The sequence below is a fragment of the Oryzias latipes genome, chromosome 7, assembly GCF_053564925.1.
Source record: "Oryzias latipes strain Hd-rR chromosome 7, Olatipes_Hd-rR_3.1".
Taxonomy (NCBI): Eukaryota; Metazoa; Chordata; class Actinopteri; order Beloniformes; family Adrianichthyidae; genus Oryzias; species Oryzias latipes.
This window is the reverse complement of record NC_136243.1, coordinates 27,137,790-27,162,543: the sequence shown is the minus strand read 5'-3', so window position 1 is coordinate 27,162,543 and position 24,754 is coordinate 27,137,790. Positions and strand designations below refer to the sequence as shown.

At 38.5% G+C, this 24,754-nt stretch overlaps 3 protein-coding genes across 3 annotated transcripts; 2 read left to right on the top strand and 1 right to left on the bottom strand.

Annotated features, from left to right (window-relative positions):
- The first annotated feature begins 173 nt into the window (after nucleotides 1–173).
- On the top strand, nucleotides 174–6,461 carry fam217ba (family with sequence similarity 217 member Ba). The gene is made up of 4 exons (XM_004070653.5): nucleotides 174–718; nucleotides 894–996; nucleotides 2,461–2,525; nucleotides 2,621–6,461. Exons 1-4 carry the CDS (start codon nucleotides 612–614, stop codon nucleotides 4,059–4,061), a joined length of 1,716 nt encoding a protein of 571 aa, XP_004070701.1. The 5' UTR covers nucleotides 174–611; the 3' UTR covers nucleotides 4,062–6,461.
- Nucleotides 6,462–6,479: 18 nt separating this feature from the next.
- On the bottom strand, nucleotides 6,480–10,806 carry ttll9 (tubulin tyrosine ligase-like family, member 9). Its single transcript, XM_004070376.5, has 14 exons — nucleotides 10,645–10,806; nucleotides 9,846–9,892; nucleotides 9,682–9,774; nucleotides 9,312–9,423; nucleotides 9,020–9,205; nucleotides 8,825–8,893; nucleotides 8,647–8,737; nucleotides 8,439–8,479; nucleotides 8,277–8,364; nucleotides 8,092–8,150; nucleotides 7,803–7,999; nucleotides 7,415–7,528; nucleotides 7,087–7,211; nucleotides 6,480–6,916 (listed from the first exon to the last, which is right to left on the bottom strand). The coding sequence occupies exons 1-14, from the start codon at nucleotides 10,672–10,674 to the stop codon at nucleotides 6,846–6,848; spliced, it is 1,323 nt and encodes a 440-aa protein (XP_004070424.1). The 5' UTR covers nucleotides 10,675–10,806; the 3' UTR covers nucleotides 6,480–6,845.
- A 6,960-nt stretch (nucleotides 10,807–17,766) lies between these two features.
- edn3b (endothelin 3b) lies at nucleotides 17,767–22,883 on the top strand. Its single transcript, XM_011476932.4, has 4 exons — nucleotides 17,767–18,062; nucleotides 18,169–18,361; nucleotides 20,919–21,077; nucleotides 21,879–22,883. The coding sequence occupies exons 1-4, from the start codon at nucleotides 18,002–18,004 to the stop codon at nucleotides 21,976–21,978; spliced, it is 513 nt and encodes a 170-aa protein (XP_011475234.1). The 5' UTR covers nucleotides 17,767–18,001; the 3' UTR covers nucleotides 21,979–22,883.
- Nucleotides 22,884–24,754: the final 1,871 nt, after the last annotated feature.

Sequence of the window (24,754 nt, the reverse complement as noted above, 5' to 3'; positions counted from 1 at the left end):
AAAGTGGTATGCATATTGATATATGTCAACGTTTCTCATAAAGTAATTTAATTATATATTTTAATTTATTATTTTACTGTACTTTGCAATGACTAGAGCTTCTAAATGAAGTATTTGTGGTGGTACAAGCAATTGCTTAATATACTACAATACAAGTCCCATAATGCACCAGTGACACTCCCTTTGACAAAGGCAGCGAGCCTGTCAGGAGCAGGTAAACAAACCTTCCAGATTGGGAAGGAGAGCCCTACAGAGAGTCTACGCTTTTCTACTGTGTTGCATTTAGCAATGGCGAGTAGGCTGACAGTTGGAAGATGAAGGCGTCCGCTGACACAAGTGCACTAAGAATCATTTTATAATCGTGGCCGAACGCCGAAAGGTCGACGTAAGACAAAAAAAGGACGGACGGACGGAAAAATAGTTTTTACCAGCGGAGGCAAAGAAATATCTGCACACGATGCATTGCAACACTGCAGAGAAAATGGGTGTTTTAAATCATAATTTGACACAAGAGTGTGCCATCAGGGATGTCGGTTGGCTTCTTTAGCAACCGTTGGCTTTAAGACTCCACACTGGCTTCGCCTTCGGAGGAGCATCTCGTGGGGTGCAACATGGGACCCATCATGCAGGAACGCACAGCATCCACGACACTTAAACGCGTCGTTTCCAAAGAGAAAATCCGGGTTAAGAATACCGAAAACAGCGGGCCAGTGACGAGGTAGGCCCTGATTTCACCGTGACACCAATACAAATATTGTCCGAGTTTGGTCTCGTGCTCAAATGAAAGAGAGAAGTCTAATTAAACTTGTCTTCATTCATTCATTCATTCCTTCATTCATTCATTCATTCATTCATTCATTCATTCATTCATTCATTCATTCATATATTTACAGTTCTAAGAAAAGTAACAAAACAAAAAAACCTGTGGTGGGACAGCTGAAAAATGGGCTGCCAGGACCTGACCAGGATAAGGACACAGTGACAGCAATGCAGAGGGTATGTGACTTACATAATAATGACTAGAATAATGCAAGTTTTCAAAACATTGCTTTAGACATCGAGGATGACTATGGTTTTTTTTTTTGTTGTTGGTGTTTTTCAAATGTTCTCTTTGCTTTTTTTTCTGTATGGAGGACATCATAGTAGTAGGTTTAGGGGCTTTCATCTGGACTTAGTTTTTAAAGTTAGAAGACGTTTCACCTGTTATCCAAAAGGCTTTGTCAATTCTGCCAATTCAAATCGTTTTGAATCAGGAGCAGACAAGAAAAAAGCTGATGAAAAGCTTCTAAGTGTGACATACAAGTAGTTTCTATGGCGAGCCACAAGCTCCATGGTGCATTCACTTGGAGACAAATAGATCCGTGTACATTTGTGTTCTCCTCCTCACAGTGGGCATCTGGCTCAAAACTGTACAGCTGGATTGTACAGTGTACCCGCGCTTATTCCCATTTATTTGCGGTTTCACGTATTTGCTGATTTACTACATTACTAAAACTCAGACAGAACTCAAGAAGCTTGTATGAGACTTCTGCGGGAATTTCTGAGGAGGGGAGCGGAGATGAAGAGGACGCCGGCCCTTTGGCTTCCTTCCTCGCTGCTAAGGAATATTTCACAGCTATTTCCACCGGTTCCTGAATCGCTATAACTGACGTTTGTCCCCCTGCATGGAAAAATGACATCAGCTGACTCAGAAGCAGTTGGAAAGTATCCTGATACGCTGAGGAAGAATAATTATCATCTGGATGAATGAACAATGAAGAAGATGCCATCTCGCACTTAACTGATGAAGGAGGAAGCATGGGCTCCTGGTCTTAAGGCACAGAGAGACAGAGCGACACTCCTAATGTGCGTTCTAAAGTACACTACACTACAGTACAGTCTATTGCTCTTATTAAAAAACCTCTTTATGTTGAGCAATATTCTAGTGTTCTTTAATAAAAGGATTTACAACGCATCAGAAATGTTTCACAACTGTCTTTGATGAGTCAGGATTGGTGTCAGACATTCTTTGGTCGGGGGGGTGTCGAGTTTTCCGTATTTGCTAGTGTCTCTGGTCCCTGACCTCACGAATACAGGGTGAATACTGTAATGGTAGGTTGGAGCTGTGAAGGGCTGTAAGCTAACCGGAGAGCACATAAACAGATGCATGATAGGAAGGGGGCAGGCTTAGTCTGCGCCAACAGTCCCACCCACAATTAGGCGGCTAATTTCTGCTATGTGCTAGAAAACGACACAGGTTTCTAAATTTTGGCCTACAATGGCATAATCATAATTGGAAGACCATTGGGAATGCTTTGAAAATAGATCAAAGGGTGATTGGAGCGGGACTTTAAAGTAAAATGATTGCATTGCTGAAAATTGTTCTGTTGACAAAATCTATAAAATTGTATTAATGAATATTTAAAATAAAATAAATAATTTTCTTCTCTTTTATTTATATTTTGTTTTTTATTTTTACAGGGTGCTCAATCTAAAGGTGGAAAACTTAAGTCTGTTAGTACAAAGAACACAAGCAAAGTCTCCAGGTCAGAGCTGAACACAATACATGCTTTTTTCCAAATACAACACATTTTTAATTTTACTAGGATGTTTTTTTTTTTACTCTTCTGATTTTTTTCAGTCCTGAGGAAGATGGCGATTTGAGACCCCTACATCGGAAACACCTGTCTGCACAGAGAAAAGAGGACAAACGAGACATCCAACGACCGTCACAATGCAGCATTGAGCTACCACAGAATCGCCAGGGGGTGGGGAAAAATCGGCGCGCGCTATCTCTTCCCCTTTCCCCAATATCAGGGCTACGTCAATCACCAGCTCTACTTCTGTCACACTCCCTGGCCCCGACCCCAGAGTCCCTGCAGCACTACATCCATAAAGAGGAAGACACTGACAGTGCCAGTGATCTGTCAGATTCTGAAAGGCTGCCTGTTCTACCCTCTCCATGCACCCCCTGCACACCTCCACACCTTAACCTCCGGGCGGAAATCATCAACATTGATGACTTCCCCCCAGACTTCCCAGGGCCCCATGGAACAGTGGAGGATGATGATGAAGATGAGATCGAGAAACCGAAGTACAGTTATCCAGATTTCCTGCCACCTCCCTTCAACAGCTGGAGTCTGAGACAGCTGGCAGTGTTTCTTCACACCGAAGGTCGCGGTGCCCCCCGGCCGAAGCCTGTGGGACCGTTGGAGAAGTACCTGGAGAGGTTGCTGCAGCTAGAGTGGCTCCAGGTTCAAACAGTGCAAGCAGAGAGCAGCCGTCCTCCTGGGAGCCGCACAAGACCACAAAGCTTCCCCTCTGCTGCTGCAGCTAACCCATCCAGGCCTCACACAGCCCCATCATCCCGTCTAAACTCCCCCAAGGGCATGAGGCCCAGCCAGAGAGCTTTCCCCTACACGCCAGTCAACAACCCCCCATCGCCTGCTTCGGCTCAGCACCAACTTTCACGCTTTCCTGTTTGTCCACACTGTCACATCCGCTATCCCTTGTGCAATGGAAGCTGCTCATCCTATGCTTACCAGCGGCACTCGCGACTAAGCCCACTGTTTGAACGCAGAGCACGGCCTGGCACCGCAGCAAAGAGAAGCAGCAGCGAGACCAGAGCGTCGTCGACCGAAGGTAGGAGCCCCGGAGGACAGAGTGGAGGAGGGGCTCAGACCCCGGTTAGCCCCTCAGCTGGGAAGAGTCATCTTAAACAAATGCAAGCTGCAGGCAATGTCCGCAAGCACACCCAGGAAGGCGGCACACACCAGAACGGCAAAAGTCAGATGAGGAAAAGCCGTGTCAGAGCCAACTCGGAGACGGATGTCAAAAATCAAGCTGGGGGAATTAAAACACCTGTTACACCAGTTGCAGAGAAACGGGGTTTTGCTGCAAGTAAGAGAGAGTTGGTGGCATCTAAAAGGGAAGAGAAGGACTGGCAGAGGATCGAGGCAAGAGGTCAGGCCTCTAAAGCTGCCATTAAAAAAGCTGCTAAAGAGCCAGCGTCTTTGTCCAAAGCTCCGCTTAATAATAAGCAGAATGGCAAAACAAAAAATGTGCACTTTGTTGCAAAGTAACCCTCATCAATTTACAGTGTAGTTCTTTACTTATGGTTACTTGGCAAAAAGCTTAAACCTATGCTTGCTGTCTGTCAAATCTATGTGATACTAACATGTTCCAGCTACTTTACAGAATAAGCCAGTGTGAAGCTACGTACACACCGGGCATGTGTGGCACGTTCAACAACGTACTGAACATGGGTTTTGAACGCGCTTTTAGCATTCGGTGTTCACACAGGCCTGTTGCTATTTGATGCTAGCGCATGTTCCAACAATTGGAAGAGGTTTGGTGCGAAAAGTCATATCTCGCTCCAGATGTTTTCTTTCACAGCTTTTTTCTGATATATGAAAGACTTGGTGTAATATACTTCCGTCCGGGCACAAACCTCGATCATGATTTATTTTCAAACGGTTGGCATTTCCATGAACTAAAAATTATGTATCCCAGACTTAAAAACTTGCATAGTGACGTGTGAACACGGAAATCCAAAACATACTTTAACTTAGACTTTTCATTGGAAGCAATCACTTGAATGCACATTTTCCAAGCCCGGTGTGAACGTAGCATGGGAGGGACGTCCAGCTTTCAGATGAGTTCTGCACCCTTGACTCTTGCAGTTTAGCAGCTACAATACAGGTAGATTAACATTTCTTGTAATTAATCCAAACTGTAAAGATATAACTGTAATACAGGGATTTGTGTTTGACTCAAGGTTCCATTAAAAACCCAGTCTTGCTAGTGCATTATTTAAAAAAACAAAACTGCTTTTATGTAAACTATTTTGCTGCACTTGCAGTGGTTTTGCAATATTCAACTAACATAAAATAAAGATAATGCAAGCATTTACTGTACCACTGGAAAGCTTACAAAGCAAGCAATCCATAGTGGTTTTTAACACGAGTCACTGCATTCCAATCATCAGAAACCTGAGCAACATTTGATGTTTGAATGTATTTTTTTTCCAAAGATGTTGCTTTTTATTGTTTTGTATCCTATGTCTTAAGATGCGTAAGTTTAACCATCTTGAAATGAAACAAGAGGTGCATGAAGTGGTGAGTTATTGCTATTGTGTAGATTTTAGGGGTGTAACGATTAATTAACTTAACCAATTAATCGATTTCTAATCCCACAATCCAACCAGATCGGTCTGGAATCGATACCATTTGGATTGAGACAAGGTAGGTTTATTTTACTATGAAGTAAAAAAGATCAAGTGCATCACAGCGGACAAACAAACACGTGTGATGGCAGCAAAAATGATCAGTCCATCATTCCAGTCCAATGTGTGGAAATACTTTGAATTTTGCAAAGACATGTGACTGTACAGTGTGGTAGAATGCTCTAATAATGTTTTCTTTTAATGTGGAGATGCAGCATTGGGCTGAACTTTATGACACTTAAAGGTGAATGGATTTGCCATTAATTCTTGTTTACTTGTTTGTTTGTGCACATATTTAATTTACATTTGATTATCTTGCAAGAAATACAAGATATCTGGGAAACTTCCCCTGTACCGTTCAGTACTCAGGTCTTTATCTCTGAGCCACACGGTTGATTTTTTGGCTAAAGATGCTCTGGATCGATCTTGGGTCAGTGAATCGGATCGTTCAAAACAAGCCAACATTGATTTTGAATTGGATCAGCAACCACAAATTATGAGATGAATCGAATCATTTTTAAATTGCGTTACACCCCTAATAGATTGTTAAAGTAAGTAATTTAGTTTTTGTTTTTTTTTTTCTTAATTTACGTTTCAAGGGCTTTCCATCTTTTAGCAGCTTGAATTGTAGTCAATGATAATTGGTGTATTTTGCATAGAGCGGAAATCTTCCTGTCATTTAAGACAATGTAACGTTTGTTATGAATGTAAATGCATATTTTTTCAGATTTTATATACCATAGTTCTATTTCTGATAAGTGTTCTGGTGGACTTGTATCTGTCACAGTTGTGGTCATGTTTTACTATGCCGCAGTAGGAGAAAGGTTAAGTAAAAGTCGAGGAATGTAACTTTGTCTCATGTGCTGTCATTCCAGGGATTTCAACACACATGGCAACTTGGTTGTACTGTGGTGGTGTTTTCAAATATCACCCTTACATTCCGCTACATACTTGATGTCTGTAGAGCACTTAATCAAATTAGAGCGCTCTCTGTTTCTTGTGTGGTTTATAACGTGTGCACTAGTTCCATGGAACAAAAAGTATAAGTGTGATAAACGCTGACTGCACCTATTTAGTAAATGTCTGTTAAAATATCAAAGCCATTAAGTAACAAGCCAGGATAGGAATTATTATTGTAGATGTGAACTACACTCCTCTTACATGCACGCTGATATCTTGGTGTGTTTTTTTTATTTCTTTTTTTGTGTGTTGAATGCAATTCATTGTAAGGCGTATAAATAAATGTTTTACACACACACGGAAGACTGCTGCTCTGTTTATTCTTTCGGAATAAAGCATTGCTTTATTAATATAGATTGATTTAATTCAAATAATTGGTAAGACAAATTTATGGATTTAGAAAGTGGCATTGTTATTAGCGCACATCAACATTCCCACATAGCAAATACAAGCATGTCTATAGAATCCATAAACTAGTTGATATGAAGAAACTCTAGTTTGATGCTTTTGCTCTGTTTTGTATATTCAAAAAATGGGCTAATTAGCATTTTTGCAGGTGAGAACAAAGGTTACAGCTTCATTAAATGTTCAGGAGGAACTAATTCTTCTGAAGATGTATATGTAAACAAACATTTAAAAAACTGCTGAGCCATTTATGCTGTGGAAGAAATCTTGGTTGGAGTTAAATCTTCTTCTGGAGGGGAAATGGTTTCAGCAGTTGTCGGAGGTTCTTCTCCCTGTCATTAACACAGCCTGCAACAAGAAGCATTCTCATTTACAGCTGGAAGTATTTTTGTAATCATTTTCTTGCTGCTGTTTCACAAGAATCTCATTCTAGCTGCAGCACAGGAGTAACCTGCTCAGATTTGCATCACAAAATGTAACAATATGTTGTTTGATTAGATGTCATCATCCAAAGTTACCCAAATGTGTGTTGGCTGTAAAGCTTAAGCTGCCAAAGGTTTGTAAGTTGAGGTCCTCTGTGTAAACGGGCCCATCGTTCCACATGAGATCAAAACCTCCAACTCTCTTCTCCTGACCAGTCAGCCTGATGAGGAGATTGACAGTTTATTAACATTAACACACTGTTAACACTTGTGCATCCATCTGAACAAACTATAAGTAATGTTTAACAGCAAACTATTAGCTTGTTTTAAGTGCTATAATTTAAAGGGTTAACTGGTTTATCTTCTTAAAATCCATGATAAAAGGAGAGAAAAACCAACTGTGTGGTGAGATTAGGTTTTCTACCTTCCTTCCATGTCAACAACATTCAAAGTGTCCTCCAACAGTCCGTACTTCATCTCGTAATCCTCTTGACTGCTGGGTGCGTGTGATGGAGAGGCATTCACCTCAATCAGCCACCTGCAAAGAGATGGAGGGGTGCAGACGTCCAGCAAACATTTTTCTTAACCTTTAGAGCCGCTGTAGTCCAGAGCAGAACATCAGCAAATGCTTTACTGAGGATTGTTGGTGACTGCGTTCTAATTTTAGAGTAGAGTGATACACAGAGCACATATTGTGGTTCATTTGTGTTACAGAGCAGATTTTCCTTTTTATGTGCAATGTGCCACATTTCTTTATGTTACTTGGCTAAAGAAAGCTTGTTTTTGGTTCACATTCATGTTTAGGCACTTACGGTTTGAGGTTGTGATCCAGCAGGATGTCATAACCGTAGAGCTCAAAGCAGTGCTTGTCATTTATAATGACTTTCTGCACACTCTGAAGGCTTCGGATGATGATGTTATCCATGTCTCCAAAAAGAGTTTCAACCACCTCTCTGCCATACTTTGCAGTCAAGTATCTTCTTAGCTGCTGCATTTGCCATTTGCACCCCTATTCCAGATGCACAAATATAGTCTTGAGTACAAATGATTAAGATATTCGGTAACAGGATAAGTCATTTGTTTGTGTATTTCAGGAAACACCTTTTCAGGGTCGTAGTCAGGTGCTGTTTTTTGAACAGACACGTTCGTGAGATGCATGTCTAAGAGGCAGCAGTAAGGATGTTTAAACAAGTCAAAGAAAGGAAAAGAAATGTGGATTATGAGAACTATTATATAACATAAATATATTAAAATGCAAATGCGGCCAGAAAAAAAAAAAAGGATACATTTGTCATCTATGGTGCTGAGAGAAAAGCGAGAGCTTGAGAAGCGGGCAAAGCCATCTCTGTACAGCCAGACTTTCAAAGGAACATACTAAGAGGAAAACATACATGGATTTCAGTCGTCAAATCGATCTGCAAAATTGATAAAAATTGATTTGATCATACCGAAGTGACAAGGACATAAACTCTCAGGTCAAATTTTCTACCTGTGAGAAACGAAAAAAACCCCATAAAGAATAATGATTTAAAGCATCTACGGTCTCATTAATTGCGAAACTAATTTTAAGCTGTTATGTTCTTTCTTAATTAGGAACTCTTTTCTATTAAATATTCAAACTTTTACTTTTTAAAATTGTTTTTTTTTATTTGTTACCATTAATCAGGTAGGGATTTTCAATATAACGTTGTACTACATAGCTGTCCAAATGAGCGGCATCCTTCTGCTCCTCTGACCGGGAGCGATCCTGTGGAAGAACACCAGCAATAATTTAGCTTAGTCTAGAACTCTTGTTTTAACAATTCTATTTACTGTATTTCTATGATCAGCTTACCTTCTTCCAGTCAATGATGTCTTTCAGTTTCCTGAATAGAAAAATCCCTTTCCCTTGGGACTTTGCAACCTAAATAATGCATCAGTTACTTTTATGCTTTCATCATATGAAGATACATTTTTTGTGATAATCAAATAACTGAGATAATACGCTGTTTTTGGAAGAATTCTGTATTTGTGGACTACTTTAGCTCACTGGCTTCATGATCCAAGTGCTGCCAGGATTTCTGTTGAACTCCTCCACAAAGAGATGATATTCGCTCGGCATTGCATAGGTGCTCGGGAAGAAATCACATTTAGATGCCTCGGTACGCCCCATGTCCTTTTCCAGGTTTTTCTGAAATCTTTTGAGGTTTTTTACCATGAGATTTTTGCGTGTAAGCTGAGATATGAAACAAAGAAACAGGAAAAGATGACATGATCATTATTCGGAGTGAAGACTTTCTTCATGTTTACAAATGTGGCATGTGACATCGGCCCCACTTCACCTCATAATGGTTGCGAAAGTGATTTATTCTGACATGTTCCTCCATGTATGCATGGTCAAAATTCTCCCGTAGCCAGCCCACATCACACCAGTTAAAGTCCCACTCTCCATCACTGTAAAAGATACCACAAATCAACACAAATTTAAAAAAATGAAACATTTTAATGAATGTATTCCTCATCCATTCTTGGAGTCGGATAAACGTCTCTGCTTCTTCTTCTTCCACTTTCGGCTTCTCCCATCAGGGGTCGCCACAGCGAACGAGTCGCATGGTAGATTTGGCAATGTTTTACGCCGGATGCCAAACGTCTCTGCTTAATATATATAAACACTCTTTACAGACAGAGGGGCTACTACAGCAGTCTACTCACTCTTTGACTTCTATCCAGTTTGGTCTTTGGTGCATGACGTCTTTTATGGTATTGAGTGGGACACATTTATAACGAATACAGTTTCGTCCCTCCCTGCAAAGTTTATGATATTTAATATTATCAGTTTTTGCACATAGATAATTACAACTGAGCCGAAAACCAACCTTTCTTCACTTTTACCATGGTCAATTGAGCTTTTACACCCAGATGTCTGTAATGAATAAGTAAAGACAAGTCAGAATTCTAATACTTACACACAAACGCAAACAAATAGCAATCTAATGCAAATAGAAACTTACAGAACTCACAGAAGCGTTTACAAAGTTCATGTCAAACATTTTTGAAGGAAATACAGTATTTTTTAAGATAATAAAGTTATATAAAGACTTATGGTATTAAAAGTATTATGATAAGTACAATATTATGTTTTGGCTTTGATTGTAAACATTTCCAAAGGTTTTAAAAATTAAATTACCAAGTTATGTTTAAAACAATGCAAAACTAAGAAATAAATGAGCAAATATAAATGACAGCTCAAAATAATTCTTATGTAAACACTAGCATATTGCCTCCATATTTTAATTCTATCTGAAAAGTTTTTTAACTTCTTTTTTGTTTCAGTCTTTTTTATATAACATCTCTATGAGAAATACATTATTTTTTAATTCCAGGATGCTAGCACATGCCCCAAACAAGTGTCCCATTATTTATTAGCATCTTTCTTAATAAATGAGACTGATGTTCGTTCATGATGATGTTCATGAAATCAAATTACGTTAGGAGCATTTAGGCTACTAACTATTCTCTTGCTAATCCTGTTAGTTTAATTGCAAACTCTCCTAATCCAATGCTAATAATTAGCAAATTGCTTGTTGCTAAGATTAAAAGTAATGCAATGCTAATTAGCACTAAGCTAAAGGACGTTTCTTTGCTTGAAATGATTCTTTCTTTACAAATATTTACCTTGTTTTTTAATACTGATGCGCTCGTCATCAGAACTGTTTGACACAACTATTATTAAATAAGACAATGTATTTGGCAGCACTCGACGTTAACAGACGCGTCTGCAGGACCGTGCGGTGGAAGAGCACCAGCACACATGTTGTCATGGTTACCAGGAAACGGACCCACGGGGGGGATTGTCCTCGTAGGCCACCGTAGAATTCAGACTTTTCACGAAGATCCAAGAAAATTTAAACTTGTAAACATGTGACCATTTTTTATAAAATAGAATGAGGTTTATATACAAGGGCAGGTCTTTAGTAAACAATGTCATAGCGTGGACTGTGACTATATTCACCATTTAAGAGAAAAAGTAATAAGTGTGAAAAAGGAATAAAATATTACAGTCTTGTTTCTATCAAAAGAAAAACAAAATGAAGAAGAAGGCAGCCCTCTTTTTCTTTATAAACATGTTGTTTTTTTTGAATCGACGTTTAATGAATATTACTTCACTTGCTCCAAAAATTGATAAATTGATTCACAAATCTTTCCTAATGTAACATAATTTTGCACATTTTTTAAACTTTTGATACTTGATGAAATTTTGCTATGAAAATCTCTGAAACAGTGTTGTGTATTTTACTGATATAGTATTATTTTTTAATCATATGAATGACTTTTATAAGTAACATAATCTGCATATATTTTATATAACTGATCTGCATTTGCCATGTTGATTTCTGAAATAGTTATTTTTACATAATAATTAAGTAGTTATTATGTATTATTGATATTTCAAGATTCTTAATTCTGTCTGATAAAAGCTAGGAACCGGATATTGATAAATCATGTAATATAATGGTTAAGTGTAACGGGGGTGGGATTATATAAAATCGCTTCCTTCCACTCCCTTTCAAGCAATATTTATTAGTATGTCTAATTATCCTAAATTTGATTAGTTATTGTATGAATGTATAACTGATGATTGTATTGCTTTTGTGTATTATTTCTAATTCTTCTTCTTTCTCTTTCGGCTTTTCCCATCAGGGGTCGCCACAGCGAATCATCCTTTTCCACCTCACTCTATCATGGACATCTTCTACCCTAACATTAGCCAACTTCATGTCCTCTGTTAAGACATCCATATATCTCCTCTTTGGCCGTCCTCTTGCCCTCCTGCCAGGCAGCTCCATCTCCAACATCCTTCTACCAATATATCCACTATCCCTCCTCTGAACATGTCCAAACCATCTCAGTCTGGCTTCTCTGACTTTGTCGCTAACACAGGCAACATGAGCCGTCCCTCTGATGTACTCGTTCCTTATCCTGTCTAACCTGGTCACTCCTAAGGAGAACCTCAACATCTTCATCTCCGCTACCTCCATCTCAGCCTCTTGTCTCTGTCTCACTGCTACCGTCTCTAACCCATAGAGCAGAGCTGGTCTCACCACTGTCTTGTACACCTTTCCTTTGAGTCTTGCTGGCACTCTTCTGTCACACAACACTCCTGACACTTTCCTCCACCCGCTCCAACCTGCCTGCACTCGCCTCTTCACCTCTTTTCCACACTCCCCATCACACTGAACTGTTGACCCCAAGTACTTAAACTCCTGCACCTTCTTCACCTCAGCCCCCTGTAACCTAACGCTTCTACCTTGATCCCTCTCGTTCAGACACATGTATTCTGTCTTACTACGACTGACCTTCATGCCTCTTCTTTCCAGAGCAAACCTCCACCTCTCTAGCTGTTCCTCCACCTGCTCTCTACTCTCACTGCAAATTACAATGTCATCAGCAAACATCATTGTCCAGGGAGATTCCTGTCTTACCTCGTCTGTCAGCCTGTCCATCAGCATAGCAAACAAAAAAGGACTCAAAGCTGATCCTTGGTGTAGTCCCACCTCCACCTTGAACTCCTCTGTCTGACCTACAGCACATCTCACCACCGTCATACTTCTCTCATACATGTCCTGAACTACTCTGACATACTTCTCTGCCACTCCAGACGACCTCATACAGTACCACAGCTCCTCCCTCGGCACCCTGTCATACGCCTTCTCTAAATCTACGAACACACAATGCAGCTCCTTCTGACCTTCTCTGTACTTTTCCATCAACAATTGTGTATTATTTCTAATTAATTGCTTGAAACACACCATTTCAAATCAAAATCAAAGAAAAATGAAATAATAATTCTTTTTCTATTTGTTCATAATACAATAACCACATGATGGCGCCAAAAAGCTACAAAATTGTGGAGTTGGCCTCTTCTGATTCTGAAAAACCTGAACAGAACATTAAAATAAATATCCCATTTATTAGCCAGTCATGTAAAAAGTCAGGTAATTGATCAGATTATCTGAGTGGTGGGAACGTAATTAAAAAGACGAGTACGGCAAACAGTTCAGTACTTGAATCTGCAATTCGGCGTGACAGAAATATTTTGAAAGCAAATGATCTGAAAACACCTGGTTTTTACTTTCTCTTTGATTTCATGCCATAGAAAGATTAAAATTCCTTACGGTCCATTGATATAACATGCTTCCCTGCATAGTCCTTCACCCAGTCATTAGTTCAAAGCCAGGTTGCCTCTAAAATGTTTGCACAACTTCATAAGATTTTGTAGCTGCACAAATGTTCCTTAGAATATCCTCAAGAGACTTCTTTGATGCATTTTTAAATTGTCTTTCAAGTACATAAAATTTTTAGCAGTTAAGATATTTTTTTGTCAGCATTGCAAGTGGAGAACCTGCCTCAGGTTTGTTAGGAATATCAAATAGATGTGCAGATACAACTATAAGTGTGAGATGCAAGCCACCAAATGTAAGACTTTTACATTAAGATTAAAAAAAAACTGACACAATTAAAGGGCTTAATGTTACATTTCCAATGCATACTTGAAAAGTAGTCATAGTCCCTGTGAAATTAGGGATTGCTTTGCCCAGTGTGTGCAAACGTATTTCTGCAAAATGACACACAAAAGTGTTCTAAAATGTTCCCTCAGTGTTTTTTCTACTGAATGTGTGACTGCATTAGAAGTAATTTAACAAAACCACACAATGAAGCCATCCTTGTTAAAGTACAGTCTGTAGCTTTCTTATCTCGAGATTACAGCAGATCTTAAAATCACATTAATAATCCATGACAACAATTTAAAACCTCAAATGCCTGTCGAAGGTCAGCCTGTGAACAATCTTTATTTTGAGGCTCATTCCCTGTATTTGTGTCTGTGCATCATTTTAGGTTTGGCTGCCTTCCCTTTAGAGAACAGCTATCTGTCTATGATAGTAGCTGTACGTGTTATGCATATAATTTTGGCTAACCGCTTGTCCTTGTGCAACCTGGGGGGAAAAAAATCATAACCAATATCTTGGACTTGAAAGTTGTTTTTGAGGATTAATCCATGTTGGGGTTTTTTCTTGCTGATTTTTGACTTAGCCTTATCCTGTAGTCCACAGAAGATTTATAGGTATATCCCAACTTTTTTGCTCTTCTAAAATTGTCTTCACCGAATTCGGTTTTTATTGGGACCTTTTGTGATTAACTTAGTTTGACATTTATGATTTTACCACTGACTGGGTTTTGCATAAATCTTAGAACCCACTACTTAGCGTGAAGCATCCCACAACCCAACATTTTCCATTGGGTGATAGTCGACATTTACTGCGCAGCAACAAAACCACAAAGCATAAAATCTGTTGAATCCAGGGCATCAGCTGCAACCCATTTCGGAGGTATGTTGCCGATTTTAGAGTGATAATGTTCACCTTGGAAAGATGCTCTGTTTTGTGGAGAGTTCAGCTGTAATAAATGTACTTCTTTTAAAGCCTCAGTAAATTGGTTTCAGCCCTTCTCCGCATGCAGAGGAAACACCTCTACCATGTCTCTGATACAGACTGAAAGTAGAAAACCAAAGAAAGGATAAGTTAAACACTAAAAGTTATATTATAAGGAAAATCAAATTTGTGTCAATTTTCTTGGAATCTTTTCTTATCCTCTTTAAAACTGGAATCAAACAGTCATGTTGGTAAAAACTCCTGCTTGATGTTCACATTGGACCTGCTTTTATCACTCTCATACTGAAGAAACACACATGTGCAGCTTTCTAAGATGTTTAAGACGACCAATCTATTGATGTGCAGGATGGCTAAGCAGGTAGATCTCTATACTCAGCACAGAAAAATAATTTCAAATGAAGCCTAGATGGACAGAAGCCCTGTCAGAGCAGATGAAAAGGGCTGCTAATGCTTCTGCAATGCATTTTTAAAACGCTTAAGTTTGTCATGGCAATTTCCCTGCTGCTAAGAAAGCCAGCATTATGAATAGTTATGGCACTGTGCAAAGCTTAACGTCTGACTTCTGGAGTCAGTGTGTGAAAAACAGGGAGGAGACGTCTGCAAAGTTTTGCACAACAGAACATGGAAATGCCAATAACAGAGCAAAAAGTTGCTGGATCGTGAACAGATTTTTGTCATGAAACAAGTAAAGAAATGGCAAACAATTTTCAGACTTTGGTTTGTTCCGAAAGACACAAGAAGACATTAAAAATGAATAAAAATAAATGAACCCCATGTTTCATAACCTTAAGCAATTTTTCTAACTTTGATCCTCAATGCCAAGAAATATTATACAAGCAGATTTTATTGCCCACTTAAGGGAAATTACCAATAATCCATTCTGGGGCCAAACATGAAAAGTTAATATAAAAAGATGGTAGATGTAATTCTGCACACAACCTGGGAAAGCTAAACTACACACACCAAGTTGCTGGTAGGATTCTGCTCCATAACTTTGGTCAGTAGAAAGAAAACAGAGTATGGTCTTCATTTAGATGGAATCCTCTGTTTCGCTCCTCAAGCATAAAGCCAGAGAACTTGGGTATGGCACAAAACCGAAGTCTTGGGAATTTGGGAGGGGACCAGAGGGGAGTAATGAATCACCAGGTTTCTTTTTAGTGGAGGCCTTTGTAATAAAGCACAAACCTGGGACAATTCACCTTTAGCACAAACTAAATTTGTTGCTTTTTTTTTGTTTACTCTGCTACATACACTTTTTGAGCGTCATGGTATGTCAAGGCTATCAGTCGTACTGATTTTATAAGTAATTTCATTTTGTGTTAACAGATTTAAAAAGAGTTTTTTTTTTCAACATCCTTTTTATTTTATGTTGACAAGTCATACATGGCAAATATAGTCATAATCTAAAAATGAGAGACAGCAAACATCCTCCCAACTTTGATGGCAGTTTAAGCTAAAAAAGTTTTTAAAGGGACATAACTCATAAAAAGATGTTAAAAGTCCCACTCCGATCATCTTTTGATCTGTTTTAAATGCGTTCAAAAGCGTTTTAAAGTGGTTTTTAGTTATGAATATGCCATTTTAGGCCAAAAACAAAAAACTGTGTTTTTCTCTGGGACATAGTTTCTGCAGAAGTGAAGCAGTTCATGAGAAATTCACCTCTGAGTTGTAGGCAGGACTCTTGGTGTGGAGCAAACCTGCCCTCATTGCTCATCATCCTTTTGTTAACACTGTCTCCTGCTAGCTTAATATTGGAGCTATCCAGCCACTCAGTTTTGAGCCAGATGCCAGCTCAGAGGGGGAAAACATGGATCTAGTCGTCTGCAGGTGGATGCATCAGAATGGAGCAAAGCAGAGAGGTTGGGACTCACTGATTGTACCCACAGCACAGCTATAAGCTTTTTCCAACAGTATTTTTTCATGTGGTCCTGATTCACAATGGATTAAATAAAGAATTACTCAAAAAGGCAATTTTGGGCTAATTTTCTTTAATATGTCTTCCATCAAGAAAAAAATACTACAAGAACATTTTAAAACACCAAGTTTTACAATTGTGGGCTGTTGGTTTTACTTCCACCCACTATGAAAGCACCTTCATTTCATTTGATTTTAACTTAATTCAATTTCAGACTTTATGCCTCAATTTAGTAAACTGCCTAATCACTGACAATATAAAATTTACAACTGGATTCTGCTCTTTTGCTCCCATTTACCCTGCAGAGTTAATATCAGTTAAAGAACAGTGTGTTTTTACTTCACCTTTGACTTAAGCTCATTAAACAACTAATGAAGGAGTTCAAATCAGTATAATAAAACCAGCTGATCTCTCCTGCCTGTCTGTAAGTGTTTGAAGTCCTTTTGGATGAGCCGTCTTCAATACCAGAAGCTGCAGTGGAACAATTCCTCACTAAATCTGACTGCCGTTTTACATTCGACCACAAATCAGTTCCTGCCTGACATCAGTAGCTCACATTCATCTCTGTGCACTTCTTTTAAGAAAGCTGAACTTGACTACAGTTCTGCTTGCCTGGATCGGTCCGAAGCATTCCTCTATAGAACTCTTAAAAACATTTGTTGCTTTGATTGTGTTTTGAGGATTTGCATCAATGCTGCTGACCTCTGCAAGGTCAATTTCTAACAGATGAGATGCTTGCTTTGGTCCATTAGGCCATCCTTTCTCTATCCTCTGTGCACTGAAGAGATAAAGGAATATCATTAAAAAATCTTGAAAAACCTTAGTCTGTATGGTCTGTATATGTTGTAATGCTAACCAACTGTTATCCTTATGTGTAACTTTGAAGCTGGGACAGTTACAGTCTGAATTGGAAAGGATAGGCCTCACTTTGCCAAAAGAGTGTATTTTTCTAAAAAAATAAAACAAAAATATTTAAAACTCACTGCATTATGAATATTAAAAATCATTCACAATACAAGAAAGTATTGCCATTTTATTGCCATTTTTTTTATTTTGCCGTTCTATTTACCCTTTTGAACTACCTTTTACATTAAAAGCAAGCTTTAAAAAGTGTATCCTCAACGTTTTGTGGAGTAAATATTAAGTGGATTAAGTGACAACTCATTTAAAAACCATCTTGTAGCTCCTCTGAAACACAGATGAATGTAATATAAAAAAATCAAAATGAGAACTTTGACCAGTCCTAGGCCAAGTGAGCTAGGTAGTTCATAACTGGATTCGAAATTGTCCCAAAGTGAAATTAGGGAACAGAACAGACTTGGAATTTGCTTGCTGCTTTTGCGTGTTGCAGAGTAAGCAGCCAGGAGTGTTTGGGGGAGGTGTGGGGCGTGTACGCAAGGCTCTCCAAAACCATCTACCTTGGATTAGGGCTGTCAGAATGCAGAATGAAACCGAGGACATCGTTCTACTCTGCGCAAAAAATCACATTCGAGTTTTTTACGCAGACTTCATTGCGCAGATTAAAAGGTTGAAACAAGTTTAGGAGACAGAGCAACAACTACCCCCTTTGACTCTGGATTATGTGAGCTGAGGAGGACTAAAAAGTTAATGGATATGCATCCTCCCACAGTTATGATAGACTTTGGGAATATCTGACGGGGTTAAAATGACGCGCTTCCTCGCAAGAATCTTGTTTTTTGAAACTCTTACATTAATTCTACTACAAGGTAGGTTTGTAAAAAGACAACAACAAAAAGAAGTCAATGAGTTGTAAATTTAGATTTAAAATTGACTATTTCCTTGTTTTGGCTTTTTTTATTGCTCCACTTTAAGGTGTTCTGATGTCCCACGACGATTTGGAGAGCAACCCCAGACTTCTCAGAGACGCCCAGGAATTTGACTCTAGGGGGTCCCAGCTGTCTGAGACCACCAAGTCCAGACAAAAGCGCTGCACCTGTTACTCCTACACGGACAAAGAGTGCGTGTACTACTGCCACTTGGATATCATCTGGATAAACACTCCCGAGTAAGACATGCTGATTAACCTGCTTTCAGATGATCTGTGGTCATTAAGGATGCGCGCTCGCTGTGCAGACCCTCCAATGCCTCTGCGGGTACAACGTGTAGAAAATGATGTTGCGCCTGTGTCCAGCTTGAGAATTCTGATAAAGCTGTCATTCACACTGCTGCGCACTGCAGTCAAGTCACGCCCGGTAGCTTAATCCAGCCGGAGGCTGAGACAGAGTCACGGTTCAAGTGAAGACAAGCCCAACAGAGCAACAAACCCTGCGACTGTCTCAAATCACAGGAGAAAATCCCTCCTTAAAATAAGTTCCTATCAACCAAACTGTTTATCACTGAAACCTTTGAAAAATCAACCATTTGTATTCTGATAACAGAAAATACATTATGTGCTATAAACCTTCATCCAAAAAAAGAGACATTTTTGGCGTAAAAAAAAGAAATGGAATAACTTATTGTCTTTCCTTTTTATACAAAGTGCAACACGTTTTTTCATCAACATAGTGGCAAAGTTGTCCCTCTTGTCCCACTCTCTCTTCTTGGCCCTCCATGGGAACAGAACAAGCTTTTTTATCTGATTAAGATGTTTGAGGGTTGCTGCAGCTGTTTGCATGCTGCCTTGTGCCACTGCATTACGGGTTAAGATCTCCAGCTTCGGACATGAAGTTTGAGAGATTTTAATAAGTTAGTGACACTGAGGAGGAGGAGGGTGTCAGAAATTAGTTGTCTGTGTTTTTTTTTAATAGCAACTGTATCATTCACGACTTCTGATCGGCAATGTATTGCATCTTAAAGTCTGAAGGCAGCTGAAATGTTTTTTTACTCTCGCAAAATAGTCACAAGTTTCCAAGTCAGGGTGTCTGCTGTTCCGGAATGTTAATGTATTTGCACATCCTTGAAAGATCAGGGCCAATGACTGTTACATGGAGAAACTATAGAACCATCTGCTAACTTGACCATTTAGAAAATCCAGAGACACGAAGAAATTACTGTACAATCCACAAAGAGTTCTGTGTGGGCCTGCAACAATATGCCCCTTGAAAAATAAGTCAAAAATTCTTACCCCATTGGCAGATTTTCTTTAAATGACTTAAAATCTGCTAGAAAATGTGTCTTATTTTAAGAAAAAAATCTAGTCACAAAGACATATTATGTCAAATTATTTTGCAATTGAAACATTTTCTCTTGCAAGACAGAAAATAAGAAGATTTTTCTTGAAACAAAGGTTTTTTTCTTTCTTAAGATTCAGTATTTGCAGTGAGAAGAAAGGAAGAATATTTCAGTTAGGCAAAGATGCTAACAATTCCAGCGTTTTTCAGCAAAGTCTAAAGAAGTAAACAAGTGAATGTGACTTGCAACAGGCAGCATCTTCCCTAATTTAAGCTCTTTCACAGTTTGTTCATCCTCCTTGCAACCAAACTAAAGACTGCATCAAATTTTATACTGCTACAATGTAAAAAAACAAAACATCTTTTCTATTTTCTAGTGCTGAATTGCCTCAAGCTGTGTCAGATAAACAGCTCCTTGCTTTAAACCGTGACAGAAACACAGAAACAGGCCACAGGGTAAATATAGTAGCAACTGTTGATTGCTGATGCTCATTGGATGGAATTCTCTTGTGCTAGTTTGAACAGACTCAACATGATGTCTTTTCATGGCCACAACTAACCTGTAATTAAGCAGGATTCCTTGAAGTCTTTGCCTCTTTTCTAATAGTTGCCCTGAACTTTAAAGGAAGAATTGGATGGATTTTCTGATGTCCCAGCTGCCACCTCAGACTGGAGAGGTCAAAGAGTTTTTCATCTTAAGTGGAATGATTTTAAACGGGCGAGAAGCAGGTTAGCCAGGCAACATTCAAGAAGCAGGCTGTTTGTCAGCTCCCAGCGAGCGGTCAATCAGACACAGACAGCATGCAGTCTAACACTTTCTGACAGGTCCACGGGGGAAAGCTATTCATCTGTCAATTGATCTGTTAGTCTAAATGACAAATGAAGCCTATTTGCCTTCATGTGTGGACCTTTCTGCAGAACACATGCTGGGCTGGGATACTCCAGAGCAGACCTTTTTACCTTTAAGGCTTTACAAGCCACAAACACATTTTCTTCTTCAGAAAATCAATGCCAGATGGTGAAAACTGATGAAACAGAAAAGAAGGAAAACGCCAACCTGATGGCAGAAATGTTGGTGACCAGATGGGAGGCCTGGCAAAATCTATCAATGGATGGTCTGACCCAGTGAAATTGATCTATGGAAGTCGTTTGTCAGGGTTAACTTCCAGCAGCTTCTCTGCTCTGGCAGCTTTTGTTTTTCCATGAGCAGTTTTCAGTGGTCACCTTTAGACCAAATGTTCAAAGGTGCTGAAACCCATTGATCCACAACCAAAGCAAAAAAAATAAAATAAAAAGCTTAAAAACAGGTCAAAGTTCAACTGTAATCAGAATTATTTTTGATTTGATCATTAGGTTGTAACCCAAAGAAAATACTCAAAGTAGGTGTGAGCATATCTTTTTTTTTTTTTACAACTTAAAGCCAGACTGTGGTTTTTCTGTTTTCTGTCTTAGACGCACTGTTCCCTATGGGATGTCGAGCTACAGAGGACAGCAGCGAAGCAGACGCGCCGCCCGTGCTCGACTCTCTGAGCGTGAGGGGCCGAAAACACCACGCTGCATTTGTGCTGATACTGACAAAGATGCTGAATGCCAAGATTTTTGTTGGTCAAAGTAAGCCTGATCCTCCTTCTCCTGATCTGAAATATATCCAGCCTGACAACTATTTATTTGTTAGACTGTGAGGTATCAATGAACTTATTATTTTTATTTTAATGTATTACACTACATTTCCACAGTGATTGTCCTGTTGAATGCATTTGCTCAAAAATGGAATATTTAAAGATCCACTCCAATGAAAATCAAGTCTTTTTTTGTTTTACATGTTCTTGTTGCATTTTCTGATGTTGGCAGACATATATGAAGAAAATTAAGAATAAAATGGCATTTCTAAGGATTTCTTTATTCAGCTCATTGTGAATCAGGAGCAGACAAAAAAAGGTTGTTGGAAAAAGCTTGTAGATTACATAGAACCCACAACGACAAGCCACAAGTTTCCTGCTCTGTTCCGTTCTAATGAATCCACTTATGGATGACTAAATCCTTTTACAACAATGTTTTTCTCGTCTGAACTGGCATCTGGATCAAAACTGTATGGCTGGATAGCTCCAATACTGCTCGCCATTTTTGTTGCATCGGTAATGTTAGGTTAGGTAGGGTTGTAACGAGCTGCAAGCTGACCCGAAAGAGTGTAAACGGAGGGATGATGGGAAATGGGGGAAAACTTTCCACGCATTCATCTGAAGAAATGTACCTTTTGAGATTTGTTGCCATAGTGAGTTAAACTTTTGAAAGTAATGATAGCTTTACACTGTGGACCACAACGTGTTTCAGTATTGTTGTGATAAATTATAAAAACCATCCTCTCATTGGCAAATCCAACTGTTAAGTCGTTGTGAAATGCCCTCTCTACAGCCTCCGTCAGACTCCTCAGACCAGAAATCTCCACAGAGTCTCCGGCCTCGGACAACAGCTGCGAGCCTCTCCTTCTGATGGATCCGCCTCTCCTCTTTGACCCCTTCCCTTTACTCTCTGATTGGCATCTTGCCTCCCAGGTGCTCGCAGTCAAGAAGAGAACTGAGGAGTTAAAAACTGCCAACATTCCTCAACATCAAAACTCTTGTAGCAAGTTCCGTCAGGCCAAGTGATTTCAAGCACTCTGCAGAATATCTAATGCCGACCCCTTCAGGCATCCCACCTTCCTCTTTTTTCCTGAGAATAACAGAAGGATTACTTTAATACCTTTTGGTACCTTTAATATCAACATATTAGCCAAGGACTTTGCTTGTTCAAAGCATAATTACACCATTAATTTGGTTTCACATCTAATGTAAGAGTCTACACCCGGCTAAATCTTTTCAACAAAGAGATAATCTAAAACTAGAAGCAACATAAACATTCCAGAGAGTTGGTGGGAGGTGAAAAAGTGCCTGGAGGAGCCACAGAAAATAAGTGTATTGAAAAGGTGTTATAAATTCTGGAATGTGTAAACTAGAAAAGAGTAGAAAGATTCGGTTTCAATAGTACTAATGAATGGTTTTATTTTATTATTTATGGAATTTGAGAAAATCGTTAATTCTTCTTAGAAAAAAAAAGTTTCACATATATAAAAATATTACATATTGGCACCAAATTGATCACGTTTAGTTTTACCAAGTTACTCTGCGTGAGCCAGACACGTTTTTTTTCAACTGAAGCCGTGTAAAGCCTGTCACACTACTTGTACTTTTAACAAACCGTCTTCAGCTGTGAATTTCTTGTAAGCAAAATGATTAAATTTTATGCGTTTCTCACAAAAACCAGTGAAAAGACGGCTAATAATAATAATAAAGCTAATCTCTTGATTACCGTAGGAGTTAAGCTGCTCGAGTTGATAATTGTGTGTTGCAGACTCCATACATTTTACAGCAACTGCAAAAAGACATTATTTACATGCCTGAGCATGAAAACTCTTGCTAGTTTGAGGTTATCTGTTCTCTGAAATACTCACTGTTTTTCATTGTACAGTACAGTGACTGTACAGTGAAAACACAGGTTAAAGAAATGAACATATTTTGTTTTTGCTAGTAGCTCAAAAAGTTGTAGTTCAGGTTTTAGGTTATACAATCAATGAGTTTTGCAAAAATCAGTTACACAAAAAAGCAAAACTTGCCGTCAGATATTTGTAAAAAAAAATAAATAAATAAAAATTGCATCAAATTTAAAATAAGCAATACTATTTCAAACTGCATTGGATTAGCTCTTGTGTCGTTGGCCTTCTGACGGGCCTGGCCTGAAAGGTGCAGAAAAATGTTTGCATCTTTATGTATGTTCACTATTTTGGAGAAAGAACTATCTTGTCTTTCTTTAGATCAGTCATCTTAAGCTATGGAAAGAAATGTAAAGACCATGATCATATTTGCAAATGCTAAACACAGATTAATTGAAAAAGTGTTTCATATTTGTGTTCTGAGTGAGGGGAGTAAAGTAAGACAAGGTGTTGCATGAGAAAGCACTCTGTTTTGGTTTTTCCCTTTGGCCCTGAGGCTTCAATTGGGATTGCAGGGCTGTTTTCTGTTATTTGGGATTTAGAGGGAACGAGACGTCCATACAGTTAAGCCTTTCCATTTTTATGTCTGTCTAATCAGTCGGTTCCTTCCATCTAAAAATATCATAGCTTAACTTGTGAAGTTTTCAGTTATTAAATGGTTTCATTTGTTTCAAATTTTCCAGAAAATCAGATTTGAACATGGACGTGAAACTTTTCTTCATTGAGAGTTTTATATAAAAATGTAAAGCTGTATATTGTGTTTAAAAGTTCTCCCCTCTTTTGTATATTATGTACAGTACATCATGTATCTAATTTGTACATATGTTTATGATTTGTCTTTGTTATTATTTATATCCATTGAAAAAGAACAGAGTGCATGCAACTAAGTTATGCAATGGTTTGGCCTTCAGAACTGCAATAAATCCCAAAGTATTTAACTAATATTTTGTTATAAGGTATCTAAAAAATAATATGTTTATGACATTTAAATATGGTAAAAATTAACAAATCTTTCCAAAAACTTTTTAATATTGCTTATGATTAAGTAGTGCCTGTGGGGTGAAAAGCTACACGCAATGGAAACTGAATAGATTATTTAAGTTGTTTGATAAAGCAATCCAAAGAATAAAGCAAAAATGCTGTACAGTAATGGGAGACTGGTGCATTTGTGTTACGACATGTCAAATCAATATATCAAATATTGTTAAGATAAATGTTTTAATCTATTAAGAAAAACTTATTTGAGTGAACAAATAAAGATAAAATGATTTGAACATTTAATCCACACATCTCTAATATGGTTTAGCTGTATTAAAAATATTAATACATTTTACATTCTTTAATGACGCAAGTAGTCTTTTTGAAAAATGAAAAGCAACAGATGAGTGATTCTCAAAGTTTTGAAATATAGCAAAATCTTTCCTGCCAAAAATGTTTTTGAGATTTCATGGAAACAAAAATTTTAAAATGAGCAGGGAAAGCCCTTCTTCTGCCCCTAGTGGAATGATAGTGAACTACAGGGCAGAAAACATGGAGCAAATAATGTTAATGGTTTTTTAAGGAAAGTTTGAATTATGCTAATGAGATAGGGTCTCAGAAGCACATGGATCAAATATGATACAAGTATTTTTTTAGGGTTAAATGTTGATAATTTTAAGAAATGACTAAACATGCTGAAACTTTAATGTTCTCTCATTGCACCAATTCAAACCAAATGTGAACATGCCAGACTGGCTCAGAGTCACTTTGTGAGTCCTGTCTG

Bases quoted from the DNA above. Each gene is read 5' to 3' on its own strand.
- fam217ba (XM_004070653.5), top strand. From the start codon at position 612: ATGGGACCCATCATGCAGGAACGCACAGCATCCACGACACTTAAACGC. The intron at 997-2,460 runs GTATGTGACTTA...TTATTTTTACAG, and splicing joins CAGTGACAGCAATGCAGAGG to GGTGCTCAATCTAAAGGTGG. The intron at 2,526-2,620 runs GTCAGAGCTGAA...GATTTTTTTCAG, and splicing joins AACACAAGCAAAGTCTCCAG to TCCTGAGGAAGATGGCGATT.
- ttll9 (XM_004070376.5), bottom strand. From the start codon at position 10,674: ATGACGAGCGCATCAGTATTAAAAAACAAG. The intron at 9,893-10,644 runs GTAAATATTTGT...TATTCATTACAG, and splicing joins CATCAGTATTAAAAAACAAG to ACATCTGGGTGTAAAAGCTC. The intron at 7,529-7,802 runs GTAAGTGCCTAA...ATCTCTTTGCAG, and splicing joins CTGGATCACAACCTCAAACC to GTGGCTGATTGAGGTGAATG.
- edn3b (XM_011476932.4), top strand. From the start codon at position 18,002: ATGACGCGCTTCCTCGCAAGAATCTTGTTTTTTGAAACTCTTACATTA. The intron at 18,063-18,168 runs GTAGGTTTGTAA...CTCCACTTTAAG, and splicing joins TACATTAATTCTACTACAAG to GTGTTCTGATGTCCCACGAC. The intron at 21,078-21,878 runs GTAAGCCTGATC...CCCTCTCTACAG, and splicing joins CAAGATTTTTGTTGGTCAAA to CCTCCGTCAGACTCCTCAGA.